The 16905-nt window shown below is 34.3% G+C and overlaps 1 protein-coding gene and 1 long non-coding RNA gene across 7 annotated transcripts in view; one reads left to right on the top strand and one right to left on the bottom strand.

The window, feature by feature from the left end:
* The window catches only part of LOC128206426 (oxysterol-binding protein-related protein 1-like), a 131565-nt gene extending 119676 nt beyond the window's left edge, over positions 1-11889 (bottom strand). Inside the window, exons 1-11 of one of the 6 annotated variants that reach the window (XM_052908851.1) lie at positions 11711-11889; positions 8735-8909; positions 8288-8373; positions 7720-7794; positions 7278-7389; positions 6038-6123; positions 5623-5767; positions 5205-5317; positions 4765-4835; positions 4336-4399; positions 3896-4030 (exon numbers count right to left, since the gene is read on the bottom strand). In XM_052908851.1, the coding sequence (XP_052764811.1) occupies positions 3896-4030; positions 4336-4399; positions 4765-4835; positions 5205-5317; positions 5623-5767; positions 6038-6123; positions 7278-7389; positions 7720-7794; positions 8288-8373; positions 8735-8882 (1035 nt within the window). In that variant the 5' untranslated portion in view covers positions 8883-8909; positions 11711-11889. Of the gene's footprint in view, positions 1-3895; positions 4031-4335; positions 4400-4764; positions 4836-5204; positions 5318-5622; positions 5768-6037; positions 6124-7277; positions 7390-7719; positions 7795-8287; positions 8374-8734; positions 8910-10992; positions 11012-11325; positions 11549-11584 lie in introns of those variants that run through there. The other 5 variants (XM_052908846.1, XM_052908848.1, XM_052908847.1 and 2 more) reach the window with 5 other exon arrangements.
* LOC128206427 (uncharacterized) lies at positions 11784-16464 on the top strand. The gene is made up of 5 exons (XR_008256466.1): positions 11784-11855; positions 12060-12288; positions 15163-15296; positions 15876-15973; positions 16251-16464. It is a non-coding gene; the product is annotated as an uncharacterized LOC128206427 (long non-coding RNA).
* Positions 16465-16905: the final 441 nt, after the last annotated feature.

The raw sequence follows: 16905 nt of genomic DNA on the forward strand, positions 1-16905 counted from the left end.
GAAACTACATGCCCTATATAATGTAAACACCTACATACCCTATATAGTGTAAACACCTATATACCCTATATAGTGTAAACACTTATATACCCTATATAGTGTAAACACATATATGCCCTATATAGTGTAAACACCTATATTCCCTATATAGTGTAAACACGTATATGCCTTATATAGTGTATACACTTATATGCCCTATTTAGTGTAAACACCTATATAGTGTAAACACCTATATGCCCTATATAGTGTAAACACCTACATGCCCTATAAAGTGTAAACACCTACATGCCCTATATAGTGTAAACACCTACATAACCTTTATAGTGTAAACACCTACATACCCTATATAGTGTAAACACCTATATACCCTATATAGTGTAAACACCTATATGCCCTATATAGTGTAAACACCTATATGCCCTATATAGTGTAAACACCTATATAGTGTAAACACCTATATGCCCTATATGATGTAAACACCTATATACCCTATATAGTGTAAACACCTATATGCCCTATATAGTGTAAACACCTATATGCCCTATATAGTGTAAACACCTATATGCCCTATATAGTGTAAACACCTATATACCCTATATAGTGTAAACATCTATATAGTGTAAACACCTATATGCCCTATATAGTGTAAACACCTATATGCCCTATATAGTGTAAACACCTATATGCCCTATATAGTGTAAACACCTATATGCCCTATATAGTGTAAACACCTACATCCCCTATATAGTGTAAACACCTATATAACCTATAAAGTTTAAACAAGAATGCCGCAGAGCAAACATTAATGCTCGTCTGTTGTTGTTTTTCTAAGTCAAACAAGGGGCATTACAAATAAATAATATGTGTATGTATTGTAACTTGTACCTATTGTAACTTGTACCTATTGTAACTTGCAATGTGTACCCAATGTAACTTGCAATGTGTACCTATTGTAACTTGTACCTATTGTAACTTGCATTGTGTACCCAATGTAACTTGCAATGTGTACCTATTGTAACTTGCACTTATTGTAACTTGCAATGTGTACCCATTGTAACTTGCACTTATTGTAACTTGCAATGTGTACCTAATGTAACTTGCACCTATTGTAACTTGCAATGTGTACCTAATGTAACTTGCACCTATTGTAACTTGTAATGTGTACCTAATGTAACTTGCACCTATTGTAACTTGCAATGTGTACCCATTGTAACTTGCAATGTATACCTATTGTAACTTGCAATGTGTACCCATTGTAACTTGCAATGTGTACCCATTGTAACTTGCAATGTATACCTATTGTAACTTGCAATGTGTACCCATTGTAACTTGCAATGTACACCTATTGTTACTTGCAATGTGTACCCATTGTAACTTGCAATGTGTACCTAATGTAACTTGCACCTATTGTAACTTGTAATGTGTACATATTGTAACTTGTACCTATTGTAACTTGCAATATGTACCTATTGTAACTTGCAAGGTGTACCTATTGTAACTAGCAATGTGTACCTATTGTAACTTGCAACGTGTACCTATTGTAACTTGCAATGTGTACCTATTGTAACTTGCAATGTGTACCTATTGTAACTTGCAATGTGTACCTGTTGTAACTTGCAATGTGTACCTACTGTAACTTGTACCCATTGTAACTTGCAATGTGTACCTAATGTAACTTGCACCCATTGTAACTTGCAATGTGTACATATTGTAACTTGCAATGTGTACATATTGTAACTTGCAATGTGTACATATTGTAACTTGCAATGTGTACCTAATGTAACTTGCACCCATTATAACTTGCAATGTGTACCTAATGTAACTTGTACCCATTGTAACTTGCAATGTGTACACATTGTAACTTGCAATGTGTACCTAATGTAACTTGCACCCATTATAACTTGCAATGTGTACCTAATGTAACTTGCACCCATTGTAACTTGCAATGTGTACATATTGTAACTTGCAATGTGTACCTAATGTAACTTGCACCCATTGTAATTTGCAATGTGTACCTACTGTAACTTGTACCCATTGTAACTTGCAATGTGTACATATTGTAACTTGCAATGTGTACCTAATGTAACTTGCAATGTGTACCTAATGTAACTTGCACCCATTGTAACTTGCAATGTGTACATATTGTAACTTGTAACGTGTACCTATTGTAACTTGCAATGTGTACCTATTGTAACTTGCAATTTGTACCTATTGTAACTTGCAATGTGTACCTGTTGTAACTTGCAATGTGTACCTACTGTAACTTGTACCCATTGTAACTTGCAATGTGTACCTAATGTAACTTGCACCCATTGTAACTAGCAATGTGTACCTAATGTAACTTGCACCCATTGTAACTAGCAATGTGTACCTAATGTAACTTGCACCCATTGTAACTAGCAATGTGTACCTAATGTAACTTGCACCTATTGTAACTAGCAATGTGTACCTAATGTAACTTGCACCCATTGTAACTAGCAATGTGTACCTACTGTAACTTGCACCCATTGTAACTAGCAATGTGTACCTATTGTAACTTGCAACGTGTACCTATTGTAACTTGCAATGTGTACCTGTTGTAACTTGCAATGTGTACCTATTGTAACTTGCAATGTGTACCCATTGTAACTTGCAATGTGTACCTACTGTAACTTGTACCCATTGTAACTTGCAATGTGTACATATTGTAACTTGTACCTATTGTAACTTGCAATGTGTACATATTGTAACTTGCACCCATTGTAACTTGCAATGTGTACATATTGTAACTTGTACCTATTGTAACTTGCAATATGTACCTATTGTAACTTGCAAGGTGTACCTATTGTAACTAGCAATGTGTACCTATTGTAACTTGCAACGTGTACCTATTGTAACTTGCAATGTGTACCTATTGTAACTTGCAATGTGTACCTATTGTAACTTGCAATGTGTACCTGTTGTAAATTCCAATGTGAACCTATTATAACTTGCAATGTGTACCTACTGTAACTTGCAATGTGTACCTGTTGTAAATTCCAATGTGTACCTATTATAACTTGCAGTGTGTACCTATTGTAACTTGCAATGTGTACCTATTGTAACTTGCAATGTGTACCTTTTGTAACTTGCAATGTGTACCTATTGTAACTTGCAATGTGTACCTATTGTAACTTGCAATGTGTACCTGTTGTAAATTCCAATGTGTACCTATTATAACTTGCAATGTGTACCTACTGTAACTTGCAATGTGTACCTGTTGTAAATTCCAATGTGTACCTATTATAACTTGCAATGTGTACCTATTGTAACTTGCAATGTGTACCTATTGTAACTTGCAATGTGTACCTATTGTAAATTCCAATGTGTACCTTGCAATGTGTACCTATTGTCATTTGCAAGGTGTAATTTGCAATGTGTACCTATTGTAACTTGCAATGTGTACCTATTGTAACTTTCAATGTGTACCTACTGTAACTTGCAATGTGTACCTATTGTAAATTCCAATGTGTACCTTGCAATGTGTACCTATTGTCATTTGCAAGGTGTAATTTGCAATGTGTACCTATTGTAACTTTCAATGTGTACCTACTGTAACTTGCAATGTGTACCTACTGTAACTTGCAATGTGTACCTTGCAATGTGTACCTATTGTAACTTTCAATGTGTACCTACTGTAACTTGCAATGTGTACCTATTGTAAATTCCAATGTGTACCCATTGTAACTTGCAAGTTTCATTTCAAAATCTTACTTGGTGTTTGAGTTATGGCCTTTGTTTTTGTTGACACACACAACAAGGCTGCTGCCATTATCCTCAGCTCTTCTTTCAAAACATACAGACTAAAAAAACTTCCATGTTTGATAAACTGAAAGACAGACAACATCAAGATGATTCCGTTTGATACCATGCTTACCTGTCTAGTAATGACCTCGCCAGTGACAGGGTCATGCCCCACCCTGACATTAGAAGCCCCAGGGTCAATCCCCAGTCTGTGATATGTCCCATCAGAGTACTGGATTAGAAAGTCGTAGATAATTGTTTCTGATGTCTGAAAAAGGCAAACACATTAAGAATTATGTTGCAGCTGAATTGTTACTCTTAAAACTGTTGTCTTACATATTATTTAGACATGAGGTACACTTTAATCAAATTTAATTATACATATCTAGAGAGGAGCTTGCACCTTTGCACCTTAAACATAACATGGTGTACACATATCAGTATTATAATGATAATAATAATTAATATTTGAAATTGCTACACTAAGTACAAAAAAAAAAAAAATATATATAATTACAGTCCGGTTAAAAAAATCATATTTTAGTCTATAGGCTATTGAAAACAAGGCAGCACCTTCAGAGTTGCATTGTCCAGGTATTTCATTCCCCTCCGTTTAGCACCAGTGGAAGCATCCCCTCTGAGAATAATATCATTTAATATAATAATCCTGGTGACATTTAAATGGTTTAATTGCTTAGAAGTTTGTTATGCATTTAAATTTATTAGGATATTTGATTTACATTTTGTCATTAGGTCAATTAGAAAATGCTACATGTATGTGTATGTGTACATGCATGTGTACTTTTCTCTAGCCGAGATAATGCAGGAAAATAACAAACAAGGTAAACATGGTAAACGTATTTAACATATCAATGAAAAGTAAACATTCCGTAAGCAATCACCCTTGGTTTCGATATTAGCAAGGCTCAAAGTATTTTTGCCTGTCCCTGGAATATTGAGCCAACGGGTTTCCACTGTACTTAAAATCAATAGAGATGTTACCTATTTTTGAAGTAAGAGAGAACCCCTCTCTCAAGCACCACCCAGACTGGCGTTGTCCCCATAAACCGCTTCTGTTAACACATAATACATACATGTTTATATTATTTTAAATGTTTTTATGGCTGATATTTTTTTTATATACCATTGCCAAAAAGAATATGCATATGCATATGGAAAAAATTGCCAAATTGGCCAAAATACCACAAAAAATGTAGTTTTTTCTCTCACAGGAAGTAAACAAATGGCATTCCCCACAATTTTCTAAAACACAGGTATGAGTAACCTACCTCAAATAGCCTGAAAATGCTGGTATTCTCCTGTACAACACACAATATATTCTTACCAAGTATTATATAACATAATTTGTGCAATTTTATTGCCATAAAAAATCCATATACAATTTACATGTATTTTATAAAAATAAGATAAGCTCTCCAAACCTTAATGAGGAGTCCTTCGAAGCGTGCAGGCATTTTCACAGCTGTCTTTCGAGGTTGAACATGGAGAAGCTGTTTCATAGGCTCGGTTCGGGCAACCTCCGATGCCAACTGACCTGTGGAGTGGAACAGGGTCTTGCTTTTAAAGCCAATATTAGCACCATGTTCATCAACAACATTATGAAGATCATCATCACCATCACAATCAACATCTTTATTAGCTGCAGTCGCATTATTATTCTTATCTCAAAATTTGCCATTAAAACATTTGCATAAGCTACTTACTTTTTCCATTTGCTATAAATGGCCATGCCATCATGATTGTTTATAATTTCACATCGTACTGCACACTCTTATCTTGGAGAATAAATTTTTGTTTCTTTATAAAGTTTGATTTTCTGCATACACTTGAAGCACCCACCCTGTTTGTTCTTGGTGTTGGTATGAACGCCTTGCTGCAGTAGGTAGACAGCCACTTCCTTCTGTCCCGATTGGGCTGCCACATGCAGGGCTGTGTTCCCGAAACTGTCCCGACAGTCCATACGGCTAAACCGGCCACTTGACACCTGTAGAATGTAAGAAATGAATTATATCACAGCAATACTTGAAACTATGTTGGTCAAAATGTCCCCATACAAAAATTAATTTAAGTTCTATATGCTGCTCAAATTATACTTATATATAATCTACACTGAGTATATGGTCATTTTGATGTAATCTTGTTTTATTTATTATTCTCAGTTACAACAATAGTTTATAATTTTTCGAGGATATTTTATCGTTAGATTTTCTACCTAAAACCAGTTTAGTATTTCCATTATTCGAACTATACAGACCAGTTCCTGTATTTTATCCAGATGGCCCTCCCGCACTGATGACATAAACTCCTCCTCCATTTTGCTGGCATCATGTTCCTCTGCAGCTGAAAATATACACCAGTTGGCATTATACCATGGGCGAAATTGCCAAGCTAAAATGATCAGCCTCTATAGTTTATAGGTGGCCATGCATTCGACATCCTATAGGTGGCCATGCATTCGACATCCTATAGGTGGCCATGCATTCGACATCCTATAGGTGGCCATGCATTTTTTTATCCTATAGGTGGTCATGCATTTTGTCATCCTTTAGGTTGCCATGCATTTTGTTGTCCTTGAGGTGGCCATGCATTTTGGCTTTATTTAGGCAGGCAAGCATTTTATCTTCCTATAGGTGGCCATGCATGTGACTTCCCCTTAAGCCCTTAAGTGTCCATGTATTTTGTCTTGCTATAGGTGGCCATGCAATATGTCTTCCAGTAGAAAGCCATGCATTTTGGCTTCCTATAGTTGGCCATGCATTTTGTTTTCCTTTAGGTGGCCATGCATTATGTCTTCCTATAGGAAGCCATGCATTTTGGCTTCCTATAGTTGGCCATGCATTTTGTTTTACTATACGTGGCCATGCATTTGATTCAGTTGATGCATTTGTCTTCTTGAAGGCATCCATGCATTTTGGCTTCCTTCAGCTTTGGCTTTGCTTTAGAGAGGCTGTTAATATGCTCAGGGTCAAATTTTACTTTTTTGCTCATTTGCTAAAAAAATCAAGTACAACAAATGTGGATTTTGACTCTTCTAGTGTACACCAATAGAGGAAATATATCGAGAGACGCTATACCATTCAGTTTACGGAAACTAATTGAAATTGCTGATGTCAATTGTCTAATAGCCAGTTATTTTAATAATATGCGGCCCTTTTCTACTACCCGATGATATGTCCTTAAATGACGCATGACAAGTGTTTAGTGTATTATCAGCACATTCACACCTCTGGCATTAGATACACAACAACAGAGTTATAGGCAAAAGGTTGATTAATCAATTTATTCAACCCGAAAAAAATCAAATATTCGAATACCGATTTTGACATTTGAATACCAAACATGATCGATTGATTGGCATCACTTGGAAAATTGATATTGTTCATTTCAGAAGATGTTTTTATTGAATGATGTCAAGAGTCTATAACTAATACTTTATTTTTAAAAAGGCTCACACTAATTATTAACCCTGCCTGAATATGTTACAATAACCCTACCATCAATAAGCCTGATTATCTCCTTATTAGTGGTCAGGTTTCCAGCTTTTTGGCCTTCTGCATTTATTAAAGACACATCAGCTGCACCAGCTAGCAATGTTCGCACAACTTCCTGAATTGTGAAATGAAAACAATTCATTAAAAATTAAGAACCATTTCATTATTAGACATCACATCATGTTTTTTATTTAACAACTACTAAAGGTTTGACAAGTTAGTCTGATTAACAGCTACAAGCATATTCTCCAATCACATGAAAATAAGCTATGACAAGAAAGGCGTTTGCAAATCATCTTAATGTCATTGGTCACTTCATCTTCAGCCAAATTGGTTCCAAAATTGGTTCTGCACAACTATTTCATTTGATGGATGTTGGATATATGGACCAGACATTGCTGTTATTTTCAATTGTTTATACCAGATAATTTTTAAATGACCATACAAGTCTATTTGTGAGGACTGCCTTGTGTAATGCTGTATCACCGACGTTGTTCACTTCATTTACCCTCGCACCAAACTGCAAAACAATGACATATTGCTGTTTTGTTTTGTTCATATGCAAGGGGAATTGCTCAAAAAAATAATAAGCGTGACATTAACCTTGACCTTTGATGTAAAGACTTTGGTCTTGTGCGCTACACGACACCTGCAAGTCCAAAATCCATTAATACAAGATACAGTCCAGACAATTTCAGTCCGGCCGGATGCACATAACCATGGACTGATACACACACATACTAGGAATTGCAATTGTGACAACTATATCTCACTCACTGCAAGTGGGCTCGAAAATATAATATGTTTTGTGATGACTTTATATGTACTGGTATAACAACGCATAAGACAATTGTCTTAAACCTTTTCTTTGAAAACAGATAAATAAACATCCATCATAATGGAAATAAACATTTTTGACAAGTATTTTATGCTATGAAAACCGATTTATTGAGGTTATTTTTAATGTCAAATAAATTTTAACTATTTTGAATATGTGTAAAGTATAAACCAACTTGTAGTAACAGTTTGACACTGTCTGTGTGTCCAAAATAGGCTGCTAGATGAAGAGGGGTCCAGCCCCTGTTGGCTTTCTGACTGCCTGAAAATAGCAACAATTTACCATATGACAATTTCACACTTGATTGTATCAGCAAAGATAATCATTATAAGCCCACCAAAGTCTAAAACTCTTATAGTTGAAGTATGGTATTATTTCACAGCTCAGGGACTTGAGGAAAGTATATTGATGTACCTTGCAATAGGTAACATAACTGTATTGTCTTCATTATCTTCTTAATTTGAAATCAGATATCAACCCATTTGTTTTGTGAACACATTTTTATGTATACAGTAAGTGACACTTTTGTCATTTTTATTGGAAGCTTTATCTACTTAATTTATCAATACAGAACTTGTTACTAGCCACATAATCACAGTCTTTATTTGGTGAATGGTCCTACCTTTACAGTTTATGTTCAGTTGGACTGTGCCCTGTTTTTTGCTCTGCAAAATGTCATGTATTATGTTTGTCTGACCGCGCCGTGCGCATAGCAGCAGGGATTCCTCAATAGATATTTCTTCTTCAGATTCGGACGCTCCAGATGACATCTTGATCTAAATGGTCAACATTTCACTCTGGAAAATACAGTAAAATACAATTTTATATCACTTTTGTAACATTTTTCAACTGTACATGTACATACTTGAATACATGTAAGAAATATTTACGAGGGCTGTTTGTACAGTTTGTGGACAGGCTTCGTATTATTTAATATTGAGATAGCTATGTAGAGTTGAACTTTTCAAAGAGTCACCTATTTTAAATCATTTAATACACAGATTAAGTATGTAGATATGACCATACATTATTTTAGCTAACGTTGCTAAGGAAACTTAGAATATGGAACACAGAGCACTTTGAAATGTTTTGGGTTGCAAAATAAAAGTTATCATGATTCAACTTTCATATGAAATGCAACTCAACATAGAATTGATATCGTATAACCCTAATACCTCTTAAAACACTGTACAACATTTGAATGTGATCATAAATGTCATAACTTTTTTACGAGATTAAGAAACTAATGGACGAAAATAGCAACTTTGAAAACCTTGAAACCGAAGTTAAACATGGTGCACATATCCTTGTTTCAAAATGTTTTGTTGTTTATTCTGAACATTAAAATTTACTCCTTACGCATGATAATTTTTACACCTGTTAGGAATGTACGTATGTGTTCTCCGCATCAGGTACATATTTCAACTAATGCTTAAAACAAAATGTTTCCAACCTTGTGTAAAGTGCGAGGCCAACAAGGCCAACAGATCCCTTCAGAGTAAAGCATGCTCAACCCTGAAGTGGTCTACTGGTCTTAAATATAATAGACACTAAACCTCCACACAAAGAACTTGATATGCTAATTTGCATATTGCCAACCAAGTACATAAACATACTATGAACATACTTCCGCCTACAGCGGAAAGTTACATTATGAATGCACTTCTGCCTACAGCGGAAAGTTACACTATGAATGCACTTCTGCCTACAGCGGAAAGTTACGCTATGAATGCACTTCTGCCTACAGCGGAAAGTTACGCTATGAATGCTTTTCTGCCTACAGCGGAAAGTTACACTATGAATGCACTTCTGCCTACAGCGGAAAGTTATACTATGAACACACTTCTGCCTACAGCGGAAAGTTACAGTATGAACACACTTCTGCCTACAGCGGAAAGTTACACTATGAATGCACTTCTGCCTACAGCGGAAAGTTACACTATGAATGCACTTCTGCCTACAGCGGAAAGTTACAGTATGAACACACTTCTGCCTACAGCGGAAAGTTACACTCTGAACGCACTTCTGCCTACAGCGGAAAGTTACACTATGAACACACTTCTGCCTACAGCGGAAAGTTACACTATGAACACACTTCTACCTACAGCGGAAAGTTACACTATGAATGCACTTCTGCCTACAGCAGAGCATTACATTACTTTACCCACAGAGAAGACTCATCCCGAGTCTTGGCCTGGGAACCTCCGGTCCGGCAGTTGTCTTCATCCCACCGCTGCCACCATTTCTAACTTGCAAGGCCAACAGATCCCTTCAGAGAAAAGCATGCTGCAACCCTGAAGGGTCTACTGGACCCTAAACCTCCACACAAAGAACTTGATATGCCAATTTGAAAATTACCAACCAAGTACATCAAGTACATCAACATACAGCGAAACGTTCCACTTAAAACTGTTTCAAAATGGGCCTTTGAAGGTTTTTATCAGATTTGAGCATTAACAATTTACTTACAAAAATTATAAGAAAACATGAGGAAAAAAAAACCCAAACCCATACTGGTTTGAATAACAATTAAATGATCTTCATAGTTGTTTCTAATATAAAATGATGAAAAATACACTCAATAAGATACAGCAAAGTAAGGATATGGGCAGATAAGTCTTTGGAAAGAATGGTCTTCTTTACTTCACGATGCCATGAAGTGTCAAGGTGCACCGTGCTGAAACGGGAGGTTGTTAAAAACTGCACATAGAAATTCTTTTAATCAGTATTCTTTAATGAAATATTCAATTGTTCTTCACAATATATTGCCCGACAAGTCATTTTATAATTATATTGTTTACATTTATAATTGGTGGAATGAATTTGCTCCCGAGTCCTGTGCACAAACTTTACAGACAGCCATCGTACATGAAACTGTACCTGGTATGTTTGATTATTTATATCCATGGATAACCATATATTACTCAATTGAAATTTAACTTAAGTACTCAGGAATGCCCTATTAGAGATAGGGCCTGACTAGTCATTCTAAAATGCAGTCCAGGCTTCTTTTTAATGATGTTTAGCCTGGTCAAACATCATTAAAAAAAAGAAGCCTGGACGGCATTTTAGAATGACAAAAGGCCTGCCAAGCTACCCCATACCAGTACAGCAAGATGCACCCACAGGTGGTTAGCGTGTGGTAATTTTTTTTTATCTATTTTTATATATAATATACTATATTATATATAAAAATAGATAAAAAAAATTTACCACACGCTAACCACCTGTGGATGCACCTAGCAGTAAATTATGACATGTGGCGGGTTTGAATCCCAATCAGTGTGTTACGGAGCATATTCCAAATATTCTTGCGTATCCAACAGATTACTTTCTCCCTTATTTATAAGATCCTGTGTAATTTGAATGACATCCTGTTTTCAGTACATCCTGTACTCTACTGTACTGTAGAAAATATTTGTCCCTATCTCATTTAGTGATTTACCACTGTTCAGTCTGTTGCCTGACTTACTGATATTGAAATAAAGATCAGCACGTCTATGAATAGTTGAATTGATAATATTTACGTTTCAATGAGTGAAAAACTAACATTTCTAGTATATTTCTTGATATTCATAACGAATATATGTGTGTTTACAAGCAATCCGAAAGTTGAGAGTGTCACATGATCGATCGGCCCAGTTTCTATTAGACTGGTACCCTAATTATCATTCGGAACTCCTCGGCCATTTTATCGAAAACAACCTCGGATGTATTTGGATGGTTTACACCCTCAAAAAGTGGTACGTTTAAGTCCGCTGCAAGTAGATCGCGTAGTAATTTTATTTAGCAGTTAAACTTTGTGACTTTACTCTTGGGATTCTTCATTATGTTTGCTAAAATACAATTCAATGAGAATAAATTTAAACTTAGATCAATAAATACGACTCTAAAACATTACATTTAAATAATGATATAATTCAAAATTTTACGAACTACTTCAACAGATGTACCGGCATACATCCGAGGTTGTTTTCAATAAAATGGCCCAGGAGCTCCGAATGCCTAATTATCTTGGTTAGCGCTAAAGATCATACCAATACCGAATCGACACAAGCAATGATCATACAGATGGAAATACAATTAAAATTGTTGTCTGCCACCATAAATCTAAACATGTACGAAAAATGTTTCTTTTCATTCCTTGGATGTGCAAGAAAATCTTTTATGTACCAGGTAAGTTTAACAAATAAGATACTGAGTAACTGGATTACATATTTTGTTTTTTAACTTGTCAGGAAGGTTACCAAGTATTGGAAATTACTAGACTTTTAAATTAAATACTGTAGCTACTTTCTAGTTCTGAGTGATGATCAAAAGTCAATTTACCACCTGTTATACTATTTTTTGTCTACAGTCTAAGTGATGATCAATCGCTAGTCAATAATTGTATTTTTTTGTCGTTAGTGACTTTCTCGTTCTGAGTGGATAGTGGATATCACTATTTTTCTGTCTTTTCCTACTTTTACGTTCTAAGTGATGATCAATAGCCAGTTAATATTACTATTTTTCTGTCGTTTCCTTCTTTTACGTTCTGAGTGATGATCAATAGCTAGTTAATATTACTATTTTTCTGTCGTTTCCTTCTTTTACGTTCTGAGTGATGATCAATAGCAGTCGATATTACTATTTTTCTGTCGTTTCCTTCTTTTACGTTCTGAGTGATGATCAATAGCCAGTCGATATTACTATTTTTCTGTTGTTTCCTTCTTTTACGTTCTGAGTGATGATCAATAGCCAGTCGATATTACTATTTTTCTGTCGTTTCCTTCTTTTACGTTCTGAGTGATGATCAATAGCCAGTCGATATTACTATTTTTCTGTCGTTTCCTTCTTTGACGTTCTGAGTGATGATCAATAGCCGGTCAATATTACTATTTTTCTGTCTTTTCCTACTTTTACGTTCTGAGTGATGATCAATAGCCGGTCGATATTACTATTTTTTGTCGTTTTTGACTTTTACATTCTGAGTGATGATCAATAGCCGGTTAATATTACTATTTTTTGTCGTTTTTGACTTTCTCGTTCTGAGTGATGATCATTAGCCAGTTAATATTACTATTTTTTGTCGTTTTTGACTTAAACATTCTGAATGATGATCAATAGCTGGTTAATATTACTATTTTTCTGTCGTTTCCTTCTTTTACGTTCTGAGTGATTATCAACAGCCAGTTAATATTACTATTTTTCTGTCTTTTCCTTCTTTTACGTTCTGAATGATGATCAATAGCTGGTTAATATTACTATTTTTTGTCGTTTTTGACTTTTACGTTCTGAGTGATGATCAATAGCCAGTCGATATTACTATTTTTCTGTCGTTTCCTTCTTTTACGTTCTGAGTGATGATCAATAGCCGGTCAATATTACTATTTTTCTGTCTTTTCCTACTTTTACATTCTGAGTGATGATCAATAGCCGGTCGATATTACTATTTTTTGTCGTTTTTGACTTTTACATTCTGAGTGATGATCAATAGCCGGTTAATATTACTATTTTTTGTCGTTTTTGACTTTCTCGTTCTGAGTGATGATCATTAGCCAGTTAATATTACTATTTTTTGTCGTTTTTGACTTAAACATTCTGAATGATGATCAATAGCTGGTTAATATTACTATTTTTCTGTCGTTTCCTTCTTTTACGTTCTGAGTGATTATCAACAGCCAGTTAATATTACTATTTTTCTGTCTTTTCCTTCTTTTACGTTCTGAATGATGATCAATAGCTGGTTAATATTACTATTTTTTGTCGTTTTTGACTTTTACGTTCTGAGTGATGATCAATAGCCAGTCGATATTACTATTTTTCTGTCGTTTCCTTCTTTTACGTTCTGAGTGATGATCAATAGCCGGTCAATATTACTATTTTTCTGTCTTTTCCTACTTTTACATTCTGAGTGATGATCAATAGCCGGTCGATATTACTATTTTTTGTCGTTTTTGACTTTTACATTCTGAGTGATGATCAATAGCCGGTTAATAGTACTATTTTTTGTCGTTTTTGACTTTCTCGTTCTGAGTGATGATCATTAGCCAGTTAATATTACTATTTTTTGTCGTTTTTGACTTTTAACGTTCTGAATGACGATCAATAGCTGGTTAATATTACTATTTTTTGTCGTTTTTGACTTTTACGTTCTGAGTGATGATCAATAGCCAGTCGATATTACTATTTTTCTGTCGTTTCCTTCTTTTACGTTCTGAGTGATGATCAATAGCCAGTCGATATTACTATTTTTCTGTCGTTTCCTTCTTTTATGTTCTGAGTGATGATCAATAGCCGGTCAATATTACTATTTTTCTGTCGTTTCCTTCTTTTACGTTCTGAGTGATGATCAATAGCCGGTCGATATTACTATTTTTCTGTCGTTTCCTTCTTTTACGTTCTGAGTGATGATCAATAGCCAGTCGATATTACTATTTTTCTGTCGTTTCCTTCTTTTACGTTCTGAGTGATGATCAATAGCCGGTCGATATTACTATTTTTCTGTCGTTTCCTTCTTTTACGTTCTGAGTGATGATCAATAGCCGGTCAATATTACTATTTTTCTGTCTTTTCCTTCTTTTATGTTCTGAGTGATGATCATTGGCCGGTCGATATTACTATTTTTTGTCGTTTTTGACTTTTACGTTCTGAGTGATGATCATTGGCCAGTCGATATTACTATTTTTTGTCATTTTTGACTTTTACGTTCTGAGTGATGATCATTAGCCAGTCGATATTACTATTTTTTGTCGTTTTTGACTTTTACGTTCTGAGTGATGATCATTAGCCAGTCGATATTACTATTTTTTGTCGTTTTTGACTTTTACGTTCTGAGTGATGATCATTAGCCAGTCAATATTACTATTTTTTGTCGTTTTTTACTTTAACTTTCTGAGTTATAAACAAAAGACAGTCATTTATAATGTTTTTTGTTATTTATGCATTTTACGTTCTGAGTGATGATCATTAGCCGGTCAATAATACTATTTTTCTGTATTTTTCTTACTTTTATGTTCTGAATGGTGATATATTTAAGTGCAATATTTGATTTACTTGATTTTATTACAGATTGTACAGTTCCTAGTAATGAGAAATGGCTAGATGTTATACAATATCATACTTCATGATGTCACCAACAATGTCATGTTCTGAGTATTGGGAAATAGTTGGAGACTCAGCAGTGCAGAAACTAGTTTACTCAGGTATGTTAAATGGCTGCTAGGTTGCTGTTTGAAAAAATAGTATGCAGATGTGCAAGTGACATTGTGCAACTTTGGGCGTTGGAGATAATTGTTACAATTTTTAAAGATTTAATACTTTAACTATTCTCATGTTTCTATAGCAACCATGGCTCTCATCCTTAAAGCATTGCAATTGGCTTTTTAAAAAGACCTGATTGTTTGATAATACCTTAATGCATCATTAACTTTTTCTTTATTTATGTTCCATAAAGATTCTATTATCAAAATTAAAATTACTAGCTTTAATAATTATTGACATTTCATTTGACTTTTGACATGTCTTTTGAGTGCTTCCTTAGTCATTAATGTGTAATCATTCAGGGCCCTTATCGCATTCTGTAATGGCTCATTCGTCTACAGTATGGCCAAAGGTTTATACTATTCATCCATGTATTTGTGAAAGAAATGTTTGCATTTTAAAGAGTGTCAGTCAAAAAATAAATGTGCATAATAACCTTGAAGTGATCAGTTACAAAAGTTGTTATCTTCCAAGCATGAAATATAGCCACATGCAAGTCATGTTCTGCTCTATATTTACAGAATGTTTGTTCCAACTCACGGATGATATTGTCAGATAAGAGCACATTGGCAAGTTGCAGACGTTGACTTTCTGAATTACAGAAAATAGTTTCAGTCAGGTATTGTACATCATGATTGGCATATATATATTAAAAACTTAGTTTTGAACAAAAATTAGCAAAAATGTTTTTTGATAGAGAAATTACAGTGCTTTTCAAGAACATTTTCATTAACAAATTAGACATAAATCTCATTGAGATTTTATTTTACATGTCGCAATGCAAAAACAACCAAAATGGACAGTATATACTTAAGTATACATGAATGGACCAAAACTGCCAAACTAATGGAAATTTGTAGTATTTTTCTTTATATCTTCTTTTGTTTGTGTTTCAGGATACCAGAAAGCATCAGGACTTCCAGGGCATGGCTATAGCTCCTCCTGAAAGAACATTAGAAACACTTGATTATTTGTGTGAAATACTTTGAAATAAAAAAGACTCTTTCTGCATGATTTAATTCCTAAAGAAAATCAATAAACCTGAAAAATGATTTATATATATATGCATATATATGTAAAAATATGTTCCAATAAAAGTATCAATTATTACATTTATCTTTTTAATTTGAATTGCTATGTCAGTTTGGATTAAAACCTCTGAAAAATAAAGACAATGGAAATATTAACAGAATCTGGATTTAAACTAGAGATTTTTTTATAGTCAAGTTAAATGTCCATCCGGGTCACCTTATTTCCATACTTATATAGCAGATACTTCATTTGCTATGTTTGTATCAGAAACATGAATTTCTGATGCTTCTGAAATTTTAACTTTATTAAACAAAAAAATAACAATTCAAGAGAAATATGTATCATGTATGTGAAATGAAATGATGGCTGCTATTTCTCAGTAGTTAAACATTTATCTGAAAATACAATATTATGTATGTATGTTGGTTTTAAAACAAATCATTATAAAACAGAATATTTCTGAAAAGTATCAAATGATATGAAGCATAATCAAGCATACCAATGTATCATTATCAATTA

Source organism: Mya arenaria, chromosome 10 (assembly GCF_026914265.1).
Source record: "Mya arenaria isolate MELC-2E11 chromosome 10, ASM2691426v1".
In the NCBI taxonomy this organism is placed as follows: domain Eukaryota; kingdom Metazoa; phylum Mollusca; class Bivalvia; order Myida; family Myidae; genus Mya; species Mya arenaria.